Raw genomic sequence first — 17,835 nt, 5'->3', positions numbered from 1 at the left:
TCATGCTCCCTCAAATAAATAAAATCTTTTTAAAAATAAAATAAAATCTTAAAAAAAATAAAGGCATGGGGTGCCTAAGTGGCTCAGGTCATGATCTCTAGGTTCTGGGGCTGAGCCCCATGTTGGGCTTCTAGGTCAGCACGGAGTCTGTGTCTCCCTCTCCTCTCTCTGCTTCTCACCCTGCCTGTGCTCTCTCTGTCTCTCCCTCTCTCTCAAATGAATAAATAAAACCTTTAAAAAAAAAAGAATTTTCATAGCAGCTTTATTAGTAATAGCCCCAAAGTGGAAAAAGCCTCAACGTCTGAGTGAGCAAATAAAAAACAGACTGTGGCACGTTCCTACCGTGGGGCCTGAGTCAGCAATAGATAGAACCATTGGCACTTGTAACGACACGGGTGTCACACCGAGTGAGAGAGGCCAGTCCTGAAAGATCACACTCTGCGGATTCCATTTATGTGATACTCTTGAAAAAAGACAAAATTATGGTGGTCATCAGAGTTTAGGCATGGAGGAGGCTGAGACAGCGCGTGGGAGTTCTGGGGGTCATAGAGCTGCCGTGTGCCCTAACTGGAGTGGGGGTGGGTGGGTGAATTTATACATGTGTCAAAATTCACAGAGCAGTACACCGCAAATTTCAATGTTGTTTTGTGATAAAATAAACTGTAAAGGAATATTTTGCCTCATTTAGTTACCGTGATAATATGGTGAGCAGTACTGCGATCCCTAATAGCACGATCCTAGAACTCTTATTAATCTGATACCCAGCCAGCTTCTCAGAGAACAGTCGGTGCATCTCTCCCCAGCGAAGCTGAGCAAAGCTGTTGCTTCTTCAGAGGACCCCCAGGGATCATAGCACCTGAGGGAAGGGCCTGGCTGCACGGGCTGCGGGGCCCCAAGGAGTGCGGCCAGCAGAACGGCAGGTTCCAGCCCAAGGACAGCGCGTGGAGGGCTAATCCTCTGGCTTCCCCCATTCTGTGACTCCCAATACAAGAGCGTGGTCAGAGCTGGGCTACACACACGGGCATGGCCTCCTGGGCTGGCTGGGCCCTATCTCTCCGGGACTCTGGTCAGGCTGTGGCCAACACCCTCTCTAAGGCCCCAGATGGGGGTGGGGGGTCTTGGTGGAGTGAGAGCCCCTCAGCCCAGCGTCCCACCAGGCCCTGACCAGCCGTCCTCACTGGGTCTGATAAGACACCCCACCCCCACGGCCCTCTCCCCTCTCCAGGCCAGTGGCCACAGCCTGGCCCCCACCCTGGCTCCTGGTATATAAAGGGATGCTGGGGGCTGAGCACCCCACAGGCCGGCCCTGAGCACACCCAGCTCCCACTCAGCTCCACCATGTCTCTGACCAAGGCCGAGAGGACCATCATCCTGTCCATGTGGGGCAAGATCTCCACCCAGGCGGATGCTATTGGCACCGAGGCCCTGGAGAGGTCAGTGCCTGATGGGCTGCGCTGGGGCCAGGAGGTGACAGTGAGGGTTAGTGAGGCCCGGGGTGGGGGGCACAGGGTCAGTGCGCAGGAAGGGGAGGTGCATGGGGAAGGGGTCTGGCACCCAGGTCTCCCCCACCTCCACGCAGTGAGTGAAGGAAGGAAGGAAGGAACTGCTGAGCCATGGGCCGCTGGGGTGGGCTTGTGCCACGCCCCGGGGTGGGGGCCCGGGGACCGGGGAGAGTCGGCCAGGCGGGCCTGCCCTTGTGCCACACCGGGGCGTGCGGGTCCACGGGGAGGTTCGCGTCCCTGTTTCTGTCCTAAAACATCCGTTACAACGTGTCGTGGGGGGAGGACGGGGCTTCCCACGCGTCAGTGGCGCCGCCGTGGCCCGCAGGCTCTTCGCCAGCTTCCCGCAGACCAAGACCTACTTCCCGCACTTCGAGCTGCGCGCGGGCTCGGCGCACCTGAGGGCGCACGGCGCCAAGGTGGTGGCCGCGCTGGGCGACGCGGTGCGCAGCCTCGACGACGTGGCGGGCGCCCTGTCCAGGCTGAGCGAGCTGCACGCCTACATCCTGCGCGTGGACCCGGTCAACTTCAAGGTGGGCGGGGGGGGGGGTCCCCAGGGTCCCCAGGGTCCCCAGGCGCCTCCCGCGCTCACCCAGGCCCTCCCTCCGGCGCAGCTGCTGTCCCACTGTCTGCTGGTCACCCTGGCCTCGCACTTCCCCGCCGACCTCACGGCCGACGCCCACGCCGCGTGGGACAAGTTCCTGTCGCTCGTGTCCTGCGTCCTGACCGAGAAGTACCGCTGAGCGCCCCCAGCTGCGCCCCTGCGCAGCTCCCGCACCTCACTGCGACACCCCCCCCTCCCCCTCCCCCCCCCTCCCCTCCCCCCCCCCCCCCCCCCCCCCGCACCTCGCTGACGCACCAATAAACCAGTGCACGTCCACCTCGCCTCCCTGGTCACTGGCACCGTGGAGGGGGCTGCAGGGGGTGGGGGCGACGGGCTGCAGGGGGGTGGGAGCTGCAGGGGAGGGGTGGCGGGCAGCAGGGGTGTGGGGGCTGCAGCGGAGGGGGCGGCGGGCTGCAGGGGGGGTGTGGCAGGCTGCAGGTGGTGGGGAGACGGGCTGCAGAGAGGGTCGATGGGCTGCAGGCAGCGGCAGACTGCTGGGGGAGCGGGGGTGGCTGCAGGTGGGGCGGGCTGCAGGGTGGGGCTGCTGGAATCCTCCCTCGGACCCCAGAGTCTCTGCGAGGGCAGCTGGGGATCCCCCGGTTGAGCCCCCACCCCTCAGGCTGTCCCTGGGGCCCCCGTGGCGCTCTCTCCTTCCTCTGGAGTTTGTACTGCCTCCTGGTCCCTCCTCCATGCGGGAAGGAAGGAGTGGGGGATGCATCTGGGCGCGTTGCACTCCTCCCTTCCTCTGCTCCAGAACTTTCTATGGGTCCCTAACACACCCACGCATGTGTCCAGACTCTAATACAACAGCCACTTGCCCCCAGAGCTCACGATCTAGTAGCAGATACACACGTGATAGAATCAGATTGCAGTTCACAGAAATAAAAACGGAAAAGAGGGTCAATCTTACTTATAATTAGAAAAACGCATTTTAACACTACTAAAAATGAAACCTCACCTAGACCCACTTCTCACCTACCCGGTGGACAAACATCCAAGGCTTTGACCACACTCTGCTAGTGGTGCTTTCTACACTGGATGGGAGCTTCGCCTTCCCACCACCAGAAACACCAGCCCAGCTTCAGGCATTGAATGGTTGATCCGAACCATGACAACCCACACAGCAGAGAACTGTCACCTGAAAAATGAATGAGGACAATTTCTAATAATGGCTGTGAAGTGATGTCCGGGATTTATCAAGTAAAAAGTAAGAGAAAAAAGAAAGAAGGGCAGCCCGGGTGGCTCAGCCGTTGAGCATCTGCCTTCAGCCCAGGGTATGATCCTGGAGACCAGGGATCGAGTCCCACGTGGGGCTCCCCACATGGAGCCTGCGTCTCCCTCTGCCTGTGTGTGTGTATATATATATATATATATATATATATATATATATATATATATATATATATCATGGTATCTTCTCTGTAAGGAAGGAGAGAAGAGGAATACGTGGTTAGCTTAGCCAGTAGAACATGTGGCTCTAGATCTCTGGGTGGTGAGTTCAAGCCCCCCATTAGGCAGAGTTTAGTAAAAAAAAAAAAAAAAGGGGATGAGAGATACCAATGTGTACGTGCACATGCATGTGTGAATGTGTGCTGTGTGTGTGCATTTTGGCACACATGTTTGACTGTTCCTAGCCCTGTGTGTGCACTTGTGCGTGTTCATAAGTATTGTTTCCTTATATTTTTTTAAGTAAGATCTATGCCCTATGGGGATTCCTAGGTGGCTCAGCAGTTTAGCGCCTGCCTTTGACCCAGGGCGCAATCCTGGAGTCCCGGGATCGAGTCCCACGCCAGGCTCCTGGCATGGAGCCTGCTTCTCCCTCATCCTGTATCTCTGCCTCTCTCTCTCTCTGTCTATGATAAATAAATAAATAAATCTTTAAAAAAAAAGATCTATGCCCTATGTGAGACTTGAACTCAAGACCCTGAGATTAAGAGTCACATTCTCTACCAACTCAGCTAGCCAGACCCCCCGCCTTGTGTTTGCTTATTTTTGCAAAGAGAAACTATGCAAGGATAAACTGGAAATGTTTACAAATAATAATGTGGGTTGGGGATGAAGAGGAGGGGTGGAAGGAGCTCCCCGCAGTCTAGCTCTCCCCGTGGTTTTGACCTTTCAATCATGTAGATCTTTTTTTTTTTTTTTTTATTAATTCATCAGAGACAGAGAGAGAGGGGGGCAGAGACACAGGCAGAGGGAGAAGCAGGCTCCGTGCAGGGAGCCCAACGTGGGACTCGATCCCGGGTCTCCAGGATCACAGCCTGGGCTGAAGGTGGTGCTAAACCACTGAGCCCCCCCGCCCCCAGGCTGCCCTCAATCATGTAAATCTTTAACCGAAAATAGAATCAAAAAGTGAAAACATGAAATTGAAAGCCAACTTAAATGAACCTGTGCAAGAATGTAATAGTATAACCACTTGGCTGAGATAAAAAAAAAACAGCAAAGAAATCCTAATAATCACTCAGTAGTTTATTGGTCATAATAACAGATGTTAAATGTTCATAACCTTTTAACTTAAAAATTACCTTTTTTAAAAGAATTATTTTTTACTTATTTGAGAGAGAGATAGAGAGCATAAGGGGGTAGGGGCAGAGCAGGAAGTAGAAGCAGATTTCCCGCTGAGCAGGAAACCGGATGCGGGAATCCATTCCAGGGCCCTGAGGTCATGACCTGAGCCAGAGGCAGATGCTTAACCAACTGAGCCCCCCAGGTGCCCCTTAGCTTAAGGATTTTCAAGGGACATCTGGGTGGCTCAGTGCATCGAGCAACTGATTCTTGGTTTTGGCTCAGGTCATGATCTCAGGGTCATGAGATCAAGTTCCATTTAGTGTGGAGCCTGCTAGAGAGTCTGTCCCTTCTCTCTCTCCCCTTCTCCCTCCTCCTCCCCCTCCTCCTCCTCCTCCTCCTCCTCCTCCTCCTCCACCTCCTCGTCCTCCTCCTCCTCTCTCCTTCTCTCAAAATAAATAAAATCCTTTTTAAAAAAATTTTACAATTAAAAATTTCAAACTATCAGGGTGCCTGGGTAGCTCAGTTGGTTAATAATGACTCTTGATATCAGCTCACGTCATGATCCTGGGGTCCTGGGATCAAGCCGCACATGCTTCTTCCTCTCCTTCTGCTCATTCCCTCTCTCTCTCTCTTGCTCACTCTCAAATAAATAAAATCTTTTTTTTTAAAAAATCCCTAAATACTTTGTGCATTTCCTCAAGTCGACAAGAACATGTGACTGCATAGCCAGAGAATAACCAGCTAACGAGGAAATTAACAGGAATCCAAATCCGTTCATACAAGATCTCACATGTACGTCGTCCTTTCCAGCAATGCTCTTTACTGGTCCAGGGTCAACTCTTGGAGCTAACTAACTGGAATTTAAATTAAAATTTTAAAAAACATAAAAAAAATTAAAAAAAACAATTTTGCATTAGTCTCCTTCAATCTGCTCTTCGGTCTTTCCTTGCATGACCTTAATTTAATTTTTTTTTTTTATGATAGGCACACAGAGAGAGAGAGAGAGGCAGAGACATAGGCAGAGGGAGAAGCAGGCTCCATGCACCGGGAGCCCGACGTGGGATTCGATCCCGGGTCTCCAGGATTGCGCCCTGGGCCAAAGGCAGGTGCTAAACTGCTACGCCACCCAGGGATCCCCATGACCTTAATTTTGAGGAACACTTGCCAGTTGCTTGAGCAGTGTTCCTCTGTTTGGGTTCATCTCATATCTCCTCATGATGACATTTAGGTTATTCATTTCCAGCAGGAACATTGCAGAAGTGGCACTGTGTCTACTTAATCCATCCCATACACACATAACTGTCTTTACTGGTGATGTTTGATGTTCACGTTGATCACGTAGTTGAAATGGTGTCTATAAGTTTCTCCACTACAAAGTTAATTAGTGTTTTATGCTTTTTCGTTGATAATTAATAAATTTTTTAACAAAGTGATACTTTGAGACTATGAAAATGTCCCGCTCTTTATACGATTTCATCCACCGCTCTTGGCATCCATTGGTGATCCTTCCTACATCAACTGTTACTGCGATGGCAATTCTCCATTGTTCCCTCTATGCTTGGCAGCCGCTCTACTGTGAGGAAAAGCTCTGACTTCCCATTATCTTTTTAAATTTATATCATATTAACTCACTAATTCCCATTTTCTTCAGTGGGTTATGCTCTACTGCCAATCATATTTATTTTGATCCCTAAACTGTCCCAGGTTTGGACAAACTGACTCATGTGTCCTCCTCATCCTTGGAGTACTTTCCTTATTTCTGCCATGAGAAGTTCCAGATCCATCTTGTACTTTCCCTGCACCAGCCTAAAATCAGCCGTTTCCCCACACACTTCTGTTTCCTCCTAGTGGAGAATGGTATTTGGAAAGCAGGATCTGGTGGCTGATGTGCTACTCGGGTGTCACTGCTTCCAGTCCTTCTCAGTGGAAAGAACCAAGAGACGTATTTATATCCATATACACACACAGGCACGAACAACTCCACATGCACACCTGCATCTGTTCTATGTCTGAGGACATTAGAAGCCCTAACCTTATACTGAGGTCTCTAGTTATAGTGCAGAACCACGTGGCTCATTCTTGTCCTCTCCCTTTCCATATTTGTGCCTCCCGCCCACAACAGTGAGGCTCTCGTTGCCCTCAACATATTTACTTCTGTGCTCGACTCCCTGTATGTTACCAATAACCCAACTGCGTCAGCTCATGCCAACTAGCCCCGGGGCTTGATATCATAATTTTCAAACTACGTTATTTATTTTGTAGGGTAAAAGCAAGTAAGCAAAAATATTATGCCATTAGGAACTACTATTTTCAGGGTAAGTAAAAATAGATGCAAATATATAAACAATGAAATTTTGGGGTGCCCCGGTGGCTCAGCCTGTAGAGCATGCAACTCACTCTCATGAGTTCAAGCCCCAGCTTGGGCATAGAGCTTACTTAAAAAAAAAAAAAAAAAAAAAAAAGATTAGGGACGTCTGGGTGGCATCAATCAAGGTCTGATGCTTGCTTTCAGCTCAGGTCATGACCCCGGGGCCCTGGGATCCAGTCCCCGCATCGGGCTCCCCCCAGGGAGACTGCTCATCCCTCTGCCTGTGTCTCTGCCTCTCTCCGCATCTCTCACGAATAAATAAAATCTTTAAAAGGGTGGGAAGAGCCAAGGGAGGCCGGAGTTGCAATGGGCAAGGCAGCAGTCCTGCTTGCCAGCCATGTGGGCGTGCTGGGCCCGCCTGTGGTTCCTGTGCATTCACACAGCGTTTGTGCCTCTGTCTGGAGCATCAGTAGTCACAGGAGAACACGGGCTTTGTGGCCACGCCCCGGGCGTCAGGGGCTGCTTTATTCTCTCACTTTGGGGCTTACCTACTATACTCACTCTGCATTGCACACTTCCTCTCCAGAGAGTGGGTGTTTCTGTGTGTCCCCGGTGTGTCCCCAGCTGCTGGAGCCGGCCTGGTGCCGGATAGGGGCTCAAATGTAATCCATGAAGGATTCATGGAGCTTCTGGGGGTTTCGGGAGTGTGCCGGAGATTATTCCTGCTACTGGCCCGACATTAGGGTCTGGGATTCTCAGTGCTGCAGAGAGACTCTGTCCTGAGGGGAGGTGCCCAGGTGGGACCCCCTTCCCAGGGAGGACTCTGACCCAGAAGGACCCCTGCCCAGGAGCATGGGGGTGGGGTGCGAGGTGTGTCCTAGAGCTGCCGGCCAGCAGCCCGGCCTTTGGCATCAGCATGGGAGAGGCCAGGAAGTGACCTGAGTGTGAGTCTCCGGAGGCCAGGGCCCTGCCTCCCAGGGGCTCTGTGACTATGCAAAACCTCTCCACTCTGGGCCTCAGTTGACCCCAGACCCCAGATGACCCCAGGGAACCTTCACGTTCCAAAAAACCAGTGCCTGTTTGTGGTGGTGGATCTGAAGACTTGAATATGTTGTCAGCCCCACGAAGGCAGGAACAGCCCGCTTCCCTACCATTGGGCGGGCAGTGACCGAGCACTCCTGGTGCTCCCACCTGGGGCCCAGCGTCTGGGCAGCCGGGCAGGCAGGGCCACCGGCTCCGGAAGGGCAGCCTTGGGATTGAGGACTTCTAATTCACTCAACAAGAACTTTTGGGGAGCTTGCTCTGGGAAGTCCTGACTCTTTGGGAGGCTTGGAATAGACCAGGAAACTATGCTGAAAGAAAAATTCTCTGCTTTTCTGAGTTCACATTCTAGTGGAAAACAAACAAAAACATTTATTTTCTGTGTGGAAAAAAAAAAAATAGAGCGGGTGGGAGATTGCACAGGCGGGGGTAGCGAGTTGCCATTTTAAATGCAGTGGTCACTGTGAGCCTATAAACCCAGTGGCACTTGAGTGAGTGACAATGTTGGGGAAGAGTCTTCCAGGCAGGAGGCCCCACGGAGGCTGAGGGGCACAGGGAGCGGGAGAGACCAGAAACCACGCCAGGAGCAGGAAGGTCCGGGAGGGCTGGGGTCTCTGACCTGGGCCTTGGGAAGAGATGGTGCTGCTACCACCATGGCCAGGGGACAGGCGGAAGGACGGAAGGACGGAAGAGCAGGCTTTGAGGGCCAGATCAGGCTTGATTCAAGATGCACAAGTGAGGAGGTGAAACGCTCCCTGGAGAGAGTGTGAGCTCGGAACGGTGTCTATGTGGGTGTCAGCCCGGGGCGGTCACAGAGGGAGGTGAAAGTCATGGGACTGAGGAACTACCTCAGCACAAGTTTAGGGGGTCAGGACCCAAGCCTATCAAGGAGGAGAGAGGAAGGATGGAAAATCTGGGGGGCAAAGGGTGCTCTTAGCTGTGCTAAGCACTCAGGCAAAGGCTGGGAGGTGAGCCTGGGATGGGCTCTGGCTCGGGGACAAAACAAGACCCCAGCTGTAGGAGGGGGGCATACTGTGCACGCCCTAGTCCCTCCTTCTCCCCAGCTCCTCCCACCAAAGCACCAAGCACCCTGGAGCTGAAGGTCGGGCTCATTTGCAGCCCCTGCCTCTGCTGGAGCCTCTGGGGATTCAAGGCTGGAAGGAGGGAGCTCAGGGTTGGAACCCCCAGAACAATTCCTATTCCACAGTGACTGCAGCTCCCTCCCCCCGTCCCCGCCGCCCCCCCCCCCCCCGCCGCGCCCGCCCCCCCCCCCCCCAGGCCAAGCTCATGCTGGGTCAGGAAGAGACCCTCCCTGGGAGGAGCTTCCAAGATGGGGGGGGGGGGGGCTTGGCAGTGTCCTGTGGGCCCTCTCCCCAGCTTGGGGCCTGGATGTCGTCCTCATGTGTGTGAAGACCTGGGCGTGGGAGTAGCTCCTGCTAAACCACAGGCCTGCTCCCAGGGACGGGAGCACCGAGCCAGCGAGGGCCCACAGGAGCCGCAGAGGGCTGCTTGCAGCTGACCCCGGGGCACTTGTGATGGGTGCACGCGGGCGCAACTGCACGACACAAAAATGCTTTTCGAGATAATTCAGCTAAATGAAGAGAACAGCACTAAAATGTTAGTGTGTGAGATATAAGGGATTTCTATGGACCCACCGTCTGCAGACTCCCTTGAGGGCTCTAAAGAACCATGCATTGCTTTTTTCTTTTTTTTTTTTTTTTAAGATTTTTATTTATTTATTCATGACAGACACAGAGAGAGAGAGCAGGCTCCACGCAGGGAACCCGACGCTGGACTCCGACTCCATCCCAGGTCTCCAGGATCACGCCCTGGGCCTAAGGCAGGCACTGAACCGCTGAGCCACCCAGGGATCCCCTATGCATTGTTTTTATGAGCAATGATGGTGGCTTTTAGGAAGCCTTTGAAGACAAAGTGCTAACTGGCCCCCTCCAGAGCTGAGGCCCCCTTGGAATGGGAACAATAAGTCACCCCATGTGAGCTCTCAGGCATAGTCTCCGTGATTACACACACACACACATACACACACACACTCTCTCTCACTCTTTCTCTCTTAAATAAACAAAATATTTTTAAAAGTAAAATAAAAACCTTAAATATATGCACAATGCAGGGACGCCTGGGTGACTCAGTGGCTGAGCATCTCCTTTCCGCCCAGGGCGTGATCCTGGAGTCCCGGGATTGAGTCCAGCGCTGGGCTCCCCGCGTGGAGCCTGCTTCTCCCTCTGCCTGTGTCTCTGCCTCTCTCTGTGTCTCTCATGAATAAATAAAATGTAACAAAAAAAGATTTATTTTTCTGATAGAGAGAGAGCACAATCAGGGGGAGGAGCAGAGAGAGAGGCAGAAGCAGGCTCTCCGCTAAACAGGGAGCCCTTAAAACTTCCTATCTTTCAAAAAAGGTGTGCTTACAAAGAAATGTTCATTACATTAAATTTTAAAAATCAAGCTATAATTTAACTTAAAATACATGACTAAAAATGGACCCTTTGCAAGAACACATAGTAACTAAAGGAACATGTTAAGCACCTTATGGGGATTAGGGAAAAGGGTGTAAGCTAGGAGGGTAAAGAGACAGAAATAAGGAGTAGAGGCTGTGGTGGGAACATGGCCGTTGGGACTGTAAGCTCGTGTCATCCAGGCTGTGTGTGAAGACTGTCATGCTCTGTGACAGCTGGTCTCAGTCTCCGTCTGTGACCCTGTGTTCACTCATCTGTAAAGTGCTTCCTAAGGTGGCCCCATAGAGCAGAAGCAGAGGGAGGAGGAGAGAATGCTTCTGTGAGAGCCTGACACACTCCAGGTCACCCTTCCATCACAAGGACAGTGAGCGTGGAGGCCAGTCACGGGGCCGGGCTGACATGGCGACTCTCCACCCGGGCCTGGGCCCCTATCTCCCAGGAACTTGGACTGACCTGTGGCCCAGCAGTGGGGAGGCCTGAGTGAGAGCCCCTCAGCCCAGCGTCCCACCAGGCCCTGACCAGCCGTCCTCACTGGGTCTGATAAGACACCCCACCCCCACGGCCCTCTCCCCTCTCCAGGCCAGTGGCCACAGCCTGGCCCCCACCCTGGCTCCTGGTATATAAAGGGATGCTGGGGGCTGAGCACCCCACAGGCCGGCCCTGAGCACACCCAGCTCCCACTCAGCTCCACCATGTCTCTGACCAAGGCCGAGAGGACCATCATCCTGTCCATGTGGGGCAAGATCTCCACCCAGGCGGATGCTATTGGCACCGAGGCCCTGGAGAGGTCAGTGCCTGATGGGCTGCGCTGGGGCCAGGAGGTGACAGTGAGGGTTAGTGAGGCCCGGGGTGGGGGGCACAGGGTCAGTGCGCAGGAAGGGGAGGTGCATGGGGAAGGGGTCTGGCACCCAGGTCTCCCCCACCTCCACGCAGTGAGTGAAGGAAGGAAGGAAGGAACTGCTGAGCCATGGGCCGCTGGGGTGGGCTTGTGCCACGCCCCGGGGTGGGGGCCCGGGGACCGGGGAGAGTCGGCCAGGCGGGCCTGCCCTTGTGCCACACCGGGGCGTGCGGGTCCACGGGGAGGTTCGCGTCCCTGTTTCTGTCCTAAAACATCCGTTACAACGTGTCGTGGGGGGAGGACGGGGCTTCCCACGCGTCAGTGGCGCCGCCGTGGCCCGCAGGCTCTTCGCCAGCTTCCCGCAGACCAAGACCTACTTCCCGCACTTCGAGCTGCGCGCGGGCTCGGCGCACCTGAGGGCGCACGGCGCCAAGGTGGTGGCCGCGCTGGGCGACGCGGTGCGCAGCCTCGACGACGTGGCGGGCGCCCTGTCCAGGCTGAGCGAGCTGCACGCCTACATCCTGCGCGTGGACCCGGTCAACTTCAAGGTGGGCGGGGGGGGGGGGTCCCCAGGGTCCCCAGGGTCCCCAGGCGCCTCCCGCGCTCACCCAGGCCCTCCCTCCGGCGCAGCTGCTGTCCCACTGTCTGCTGGTCACCCTGGCCTCGCACTTCCCCGCCGACCTCACGGCCGACGCCCACGCCGCGTGGGACAAGTTCCTGTCGCTCGTGTCCTGCGTCCTGACCGAGAAGTACCGCTGAGCGCCCCCGGCTGCGGCCCCGAGCGCCCTCCCCTGCGTCCCTCCCGCGTGTCCCCAATAAAAGGCTGAGGACGGAGCGGCTCCCGCGTTCTGCATGTTGGCGGGAAGCAGGGGAGGGACGGGGGCGCGGGGGCGAGAACCTTTGCTCCCCGAGTGTGCGGCCCCCCGCGCCCCCGCGCCCCGGCTCTGCCTGCGGTTCCGCACCCGCTGCGGCCTGCGCTGGGCCGCCCCCCACGGTGGGCCCCGCAGATAAGCGCGGGCGGCGCCTGGGCGCGGGGGGGCCGCTATAAGGAGGCGGGCGGGGCGGGAGGGCGCAGAGCAGCCCCGGCAGCGCCATGCTCAGCGCCCAGGAGCGCGCCCAGGTAGCGCAGGTCTGGGACCTGATCGCGGGCCACGAGGCGGCCTTTGGGGCGGAGCTGCTGCTCAGGTGGGCTGCGGCGGGGGCGCGGGCCGGGGTGCCTGGGGGCGCTGGGGGCGGGGGCCGGGGGGTACCCGGGGTGCCCGGGGTGGGGGGCGGCCGTCCTCACCGGCGCCCGGCGCGCAGGCTCTTCACCGTGTACCCCAGCACCAAGACCTACTTCCCGCACCTGGGCTCCTGCGCCGACAAGGCGCAGCTGCTGAGCCACGGGCGGCGCATGCTGGAGGCGGTGGGCGTGGCCGTGCAGCACCTGGACAACCTGCGCGCCGCGCTGAGGCCGCTGGCCGACCTGCACGCCCAGGTGCTGCGCGTGGACCCCTCCAACTTCCCGGTGAGCGCGCCGCGGCCTCGGGGGGGTGGGGGTGGGGGGGCAGCAGGGCCCGCGGAGGCAGCGCCCTCACCAGCACCTGTGCCCCCGCAGCTGCTGATCCAGTGTTTCCAGGTGGTGCTGGCCTCCCACCTGCAGGACGAGTTCACCGTGGAGATGCAGGCGGCGTGGGACAAGTTCCTGACGGGCGTGGCGGTGGTGCTGACGGAGAAGTACCGCTGAGCCCGCTCCCCCGCCCACATCCCCGCGTGTCAATAAACACGGGTCAAGCGGCACCGGCGCCTGTGTGCTCTGTGGGCTGCGGGCGGGCACCTCGGGGCACCTTAGGGCACCACCCCAACCCTCGCGCACCAGGGACAGGGGCCCGGGACTCTGAAATGGGGACAGTTCCTTGGTTATAGTCCCGGGTCTGGGCAGGGTGTGGATCCCCAAAGCCTTGGACAGAACCGTTGCCGAGGGGCGATGGGGCAATGAGGGGGGCACCGGGGGCGCTGACATGAGGGGGCCCTGGCCGGGTGCTCTCACACAGCGACACCGTTCACAAAGCACTTGTGTGCGTTCGCTCCCTCCTGGAACCTGCCTCCATCCTTCCCGCTGGGCGCTACCAGCTTGAATTCTCACGTCTTTTGCTGACAAATACCAGCACCGCCCACCCCCAATGGCCAAGTTCCTGGGCTCAGGTCAAACCGGTTGGGACTCCTCAAGGCCTTTGCTTCCCCCCATTCCCCTGACACTCAGTCCACAGCAAACTTTGCTCTAGCCAGGCTAGCCCCGTTCCTCTGAAGGTCCTGGGGTGGGGCACTGGGGTAGGAACTCCCACCGCCACCCTCTGGCAGACAGAGTAGGTTTCTAACCCTGTTCACACAGCCGCTGGCTGATACAGGACCTGTCCCCTAGCAATGTGAGCCTAATGCAGAGCCGTGGAAACAAACAAAAAACCTGACTCCTCACTGGGTCTTTGACATAATTTATAAGATCATAAAGCAGGGGAACGTCCGGGGGCTCCGCGGTTCAGCGTCTTCCTTCTACCCAGGACGTGATCCTGGAGACCCAGGATTGAGTCCCACATCAGGCTCCCTGCGTGGAGCCTGCTTCTCCCTCTGCCTGTGTCTCTGCCTCTCTCTCTGTGTCTCCTGAGAATAAATAAAATCTTAAAAAAAAAAAAAAAAAAAGATGATAAAGCAGGATCAGTGCCTGGCAGATCCAGGGCCACCCAACCCCCACTCCAGCTCAAGGGGATCCTTTCAATTTCTACGATTCCCCCAACCAAGGCTTGGTCCCCTCAGTCCCATCCCACCGCAGTCCCCGGGGTCAGTCTCTCCCCTCTCCGCGGCATCAGGGCAGGAATCTTAGCCATCTACTAATCAGAACCTTCTCGGACAAGGGAGCGAGGCAGGGAGTGGGATTCAGGGAGTTCGCCAGACTGAACAATGAAGGTTCCCAGTTGACAATCTTGGTCAGTGCTGGGAGCACTGCGCTGACCTGGCTGTTGGTGCCCAATCCGAAGGATGCCACGAGATAGGTCCTGCCTGTGGCCCTGCCCAGCTACCCACCGCACTCCTCAGTCCACGCCTGCACCAGTCACCTGGCGCTGCCCAGGAGCGCCTGCCCAGCTTGGGGCAAAGAGGGCTTGAAGGACCACATAATCTCCCTCACCACCACTCTTTACATGGACAATCGACAGCTCTCCATCCTGGTGGATGTTTGGGGCGAAAGCAGCTTGTTCACATCAGAAAATATTGTGCTCCCCTCCCCAGTCGGCAAATACCCTAGTTTCAGAGCCAAAAGCAGGGGGTGGGGCGGTTCGGGACCCCGTGGTGGGCTCCCGGGAACCACAGGAGCCAGAAGGGAGGGTGCCACGGGGAGCTGAGCTCGGTCTGCTCAGGACACAGGACAGAGAGTGAGGGCGGCCTTGGGACCCCCCCACCTGCTCCAGGACCTCGGGGCACTGGGCCAGCCAATGAGCGTGGCCCCGATGGGTGTGCCCCCCCGCGGCCCTGGCATAAAGCCTCCGAGGCCTCCCGGCCCCGCACATTTCTGGTTCTCCTCAGACTCAGAAGGAACCCACCATGGTGCTGTCTCCCGCCGATAAGACCAACATCAAGTCCACTTGGGATAAGATTGGTGGCCACGCTGGCGACTACGGCGGAGAGGCGCTGGACAGGTGAGCACCCAGCTCTCCCCGGCGCTGGGGCTCGGCGGCCCCCCGCGGCCCCTGTCCCCACCCCCGCAGCCCCTGTCCTTCCCCAGCACCTGTCCCCCTCCTGTGGCCCCTGTCCCCACCCCCGCGGCCCCTGTCCGCCTCCCCCCGCCCCACCCTCTGCCCCGGTCCTTACTTCATGGCCCCTGTGCCCCTCCCACAGTCCTTGTCCCACCCCACCCCTGTCCCCCTCCTGCGCCCCTTGTCCACCCCCCGTGGCCCCTGTCCCCCCCCCAGTGGCCCCAGTCCACCTGCTGGGGCCCCTGTCCCCTTGCCCAGCGCCCCCCTCCGTGGCCCCTGTCCTCCCCCCGCAGCCCCTGTCCCTTCCCTGCGGCCCCTGTCCTTAACCCATGGCCCCCATCCCCCTCCTGTGGCCCCTGTTCCCCCACCCCCACCCCTGTCCCCCTCCTGCGGCCCTTGTCCCCCCCCCCGCAGCCCCTGTCCCCCCCACCAGCGGCCCCAGTCCACCTCCTGGGGCCCCTGTCCCCTTGCCCAGCACCCCCTCCGAGGCCCCTGTCCACAGCCCCTGTCCTTACTCCCTGTCCCCCCACACCCCTGTCCCCCTCCTGCGGCCCTTGTCCTCCCCCCACGACCCCCCGCCGCGGCTCACTGGCCCTTCCTCCCACAGGACCTTCCAGTCCTTCCCCACCACCAAGACCTACTTCCCGCACTTCGACCTGAGCCCCGGCTCCGCCCAGGTCAAGGCCCACGGCAAGAAGGTGGCTGATGCGCTGACCACCGCCGTGGCCCACCTGGACGACCTGCCCGGTGCCCTGTCCGCCCTCAGCGACCTGCACGCCTACAAGCTGCGCGTGGACCCCGTCAACTTCAAGGTGAGCCGCGGGCCAGGCCAGGACACACCTGGGGGCGGCGCACGGAGACCCCCAGAGCTCCCTGTGGTGCAGCCCGCCCCCCCCCCTGACGGCCCCTCCCTCTGCAGCTCCTGAGCCACTGCCTGCTGGTGACCCTGGCCTGCCACCACCCCACCGAATTCACCCCTGCCGTCCACGCCTCCCTGGACAAGTTCTTCGCCGCCGTGAGCACCGTGCTGACCTCCAAGTACCGTTAAGCTGCAGCCATGGCGGCGGGAGCCCCTGCCCTGGGCCCCTGGGTGGCCTCCTGCAACCGTGCCCTACACTTCCTGATGTTTGAATAAAGTCTGAGTGGGCTGCAGCCTCTCAAGGCCTCCGTTGTCTTTGTCTGCGAGCAGTGCGGGTGGTCTCCTCCCCGCAGGGGACCTCTGCCGGCCTTAGTGGCTCTTGGAACTAAAGCTGAGGCTTCCTGGAATGAGCGGAGTCATGCTCCATTCCCAGAAGGTGCCAGGCTTCCAGGGTTCCTCTCTGGAGTGACAAGCAGGGGAGGCTAAGACTGCCACCCTTTTTCTTTTCTTTTTTTTTTTTTTTTTTAAGATTTATCTATTTATTTATTTATTAGAGAGAGAGAGAGGGTGGGGAGGAAGAGGGACAGGGACAAGCCCACTGAGCACTGAGCTCCAAGCTGTGGTGGGGCTCCATCTCATGACCCTGAGGCTACGATCCGAGCAGAAACCAAGAGTAGGATGCCTGACTGACTGGGCTAACCCAGGGGCCTCATTAATTGTCATTTCTGTATTTGTTAACTTCCTGTTAATAACCTTTGTCAACTGTTCCCGTAAGTCTTTGTTTTTCCCTCTTATATATATGTGGGAGCTCTTCGCATAGTAGGAATCTAAGCCATTGGCTGAGATATGTTCCCCAAGTCTCATCTAAAAAGGACCCAGTAGGGGATCCCTGGGTGGCTCAGCGGTTTCAAGCCTGCCTTTGGCCCAGGACGCAATCCTGGAGTCCCATGTCAGACTCCCGGCATGGAGCCTGCTTCTCTCTCTGTCTCTCTCTCTCTCTCTCTATCATAAATAAATAAATAAAAAATCCTTTAAAAAAATAAAAATAAAAAAATAAAAAAAATAAAAAGGACCCAGTGGCAGGAGGACTGGAACCAGATGCAGAAGGGGGGTTGTCCCAGGCCTGGGGGCAGGTCTTTGAGCCCTCTAAGCCCGCAGTGTCCTATCCTTTTCGGGAGGCCAGGATTGGGCCTTCGGCTGTAACAGAATCAGGAAAAGAGTGGAGGGTGGGAAGGGAGAGTGGAAGCAGCCGGGGGGAGGCCCAGCATGTACAAAATAAGAACAGACTCAAGGGGCAGAGCAGGAGAGAATTGCTGAGGCTTGTCTGGAGCTTCTTTCTCCTGCGTACCAGGCAGTTTGACAGATACTTCTTCCTGGACACACGGGGAGATCCCGAGGGAGGGTGCCCACCCAGCCCCTCCCCAGAGCTCAGTCTTCTTCCCAGGAGAGGACGTGTCAACAGCTTCTCACTCCCTGTTCTGTTCTCACTCCCTGTTCTGTCGTGTCCTCAGTACCCTCCTGCCACCAACTAGCCCAGGGGACTTGGTACCAGTAAGGGAATGGTACCAGCTGGGGGTCCTGCCCTTCCCCCACACTGCAGCGTCTGCCCAGCACCTGGTCGTTGTCCACAGCTCCCCATCCCCACTCTTCAGTGGACCCCACTCTTCAGCCATAGAGGCCTTTTATCCCCCTCCCCACCCTCAAGTCAGCTTTCCTGTCCACCCTATTTTGTCTAATGCACACTCATTCCCCAGCCTCACTCCCCTAGGGAAGCCACCCATGACCTTCAGACTAACCCTGATGCCCTCCAATGCCTCACCCACTCCCTCCACATTTCCTGAGTCTTTTTTTTTTATTTTTCTTTTCATTTTTTAAAGATTGTATTTTTTTTTAAGATTTTTATTTATTTATTCACGAGAGACACAGAGAGAGAGAGGCAGAGATACAGGCAGAGCGAGAAGCAGGCTCCATGCAGGAAG

The 17,835-nt window shown here is 57.0% G+C and overlaps 4 protein-coding genes across 4 annotated transcripts; all 4 read left to right on the top strand.

Annotated features, from left to right (window-relative positions):
- The first annotated feature begins 1,153 nt into the window (after nt 1–1,153).
- Nucleotides 1,154–2,242, top strand: LOC112679078 (hemoglobin subunit zeta-like). Its single transcript, XM_025478554.3, has 3 exons — nt 1,154–1,433; nt 1,828–2,032; nt 2,114–2,242. The coding sequence occupies exons 1-3, from the start codon at nt 1,339–1,341 to the stop codon at nt 2,240–2,242; spliced, it is 429 nt and encodes a 142-aa protein (XP_025334339.1). The 5' UTR covers nt 1,154–1,338.
- An 8,123-nt stretch (nt 2,243–10,365) lies between these two features.
- LOC112640649 (hemoglobin subunit zeta-like) lies at nt 10,366–12,106 on the top strand. Its single transcript, XM_025417226.3, has 3 exons — nt 10,366–11,221; nt 11,616–11,820; nt 11,903–12,106. Exons 1-3 carry the CDS (start codon nt 11,127–11,129, stop codon nt 12,029–12,031), a joined length of 429 nt encoding a protein of 142 aa, XP_025273011.1. The 5' UTR covers nt 10,366–11,126; the 3' UTR covers nt 12,032–12,106.
- Nucleotides 12,107–12,310: 204 nt separating this feature from the next.
- HBM (hemoglobin subunit mu) lies at nt 12,311–13,051 on the top strand. The gene is made up of 3 exons (XM_025417227.3): nt 12,311–12,457; nt 12,575–12,779; nt 12,870–13,051. Exons 1-3 carry the CDS (start codon nt 12,366–12,368, stop codon nt 12,996–12,998), a joined length of 426 nt encoding a protein of 141 aa, XP_025273012.1. The 5' UTR covers nt 12,311–12,365; the 3' UTR covers nt 12,999–13,051.
- A 1,640-nt stretch (nt 13,052–14,691) lies between these two features.
- LOC112640648 (hemoglobin subunit alpha) lies at nt 14,692–16,149 on the top strand. The gene is made up of 3 exons (XM_025417225.3): nt 14,692–14,940; nt 15,605–15,809; nt 15,917–16,149. Exons 1-3 carry the CDS (start codon nt 14,846–14,848, stop codon nt 16,043–16,045), a joined length of 429 nt encoding a protein of 142 aa, XP_025273010.1. The 5' UTR covers nt 14,692–14,845; the 3' UTR covers nt 16,046–16,149.
- Nucleotides 16,150–17,835: the final 1,686 nt, after the last annotated feature.

Source organism: Canis lupus, chromosome 6 (genome assembly GCF_003254725.2).
Source record: "Canis lupus dingo isolate Sandy chromosome 6, ASM325472v2, whole genome shotgun sequence".
NCBI lineage: Eukaryota > Metazoa > Chordata > Mammalia > Carnivora > Canidae > Canis > Canis lupus.
Note: the sequence above shows the minus strand (reverse complement) of the source record. Positions and strands in the feature narration are given on the sequence as shown.

Bases quoted from the DNA above. Each gene is read 5' to 3' on its own strand.
- LOC112679078 (XM_025478554.3), top strand. From the start codon at position 1,339: ATGTCTCTGACCAAGGCCGAGAGGACCATCATCCTGTCCATGTGGGGC. The intron at 1,434-1,827 runs GTCAGTGCCTGA...CGTGGCCCGCAG, and splicing joins GGCACCGAGGCCCTGGAGAG to GCTCTTCGCCAGCTTCCCGC. The intron at 2,033-2,113 runs GTGGGCGGGGGG...CCTCCGGCGCAG, and splicing joins TGGACCCGGTCAACTTCAAG to CTGCTGTCCCACTGTCTGCT.
- LOC112640648 (XM_025417225.3), top strand. From the start codon at position 14,846: ATGGTGCTGTCTCCCGCCGATAAGACCAACATCAAGTCCACTTGGGAT. The intron at 14,941-15,604 runs GTGAGCACCCAG...TTCCTCCCACAG, and splicing joins GGCGGAGAGGCGCTGGACAG to GACCTTCCAGTCCTTCCCCA. The intron at 15,810-15,916 runs GTGAGCCGCGGG...CTCCCTCTGCAG, and splicing joins TGGACCCCGTCAACTTCAAG to CTCCTGAGCCACTGCCTGCT.
- LOC112640649 (XM_025417226.3), top strand. From the start codon at position 11,127: ATGTCTCTGACCAAGGCCGAGAGGACCATCATCCTGTCCATGTGGGGC. The intron at 11,222-11,615 runs GTCAGTGCCTGA...CGTGGCCCGCAG, and splicing joins GGCACCGAGGCCCTGGAGAG to GCTCTTCGCCAGCTTCCCGC. The intron at 11,821-11,902 runs GTGGGCGGGGGG...CCTCCGGCGCAG, and splicing joins TGGACCCGGTCAACTTCAAG to CTGCTGTCCCACTGTCTGCT.
- HBM (XM_025417227.3), top strand. From the start codon at position 12,366: ATGCTCAGCGCCCAGGAGCGCGCCCAGGTAGCGCAGGTCTGGGACCTG. The intron at 12,458-12,574 runs GTGGGCTGCGGC...CCCGGCGCGCAG, and splicing joins GGGGCGGAGCTGCTGCTCAG to GCTCTTCACCGTGTACCCCA. The intron at 12,780-12,869 runs GTGAGCGCGCCG...GTGCCCCCGCAG, and splicing joins TGGACCCCTCCAACTTCCCG to CTGCTGATCCAGTGTTTCCA.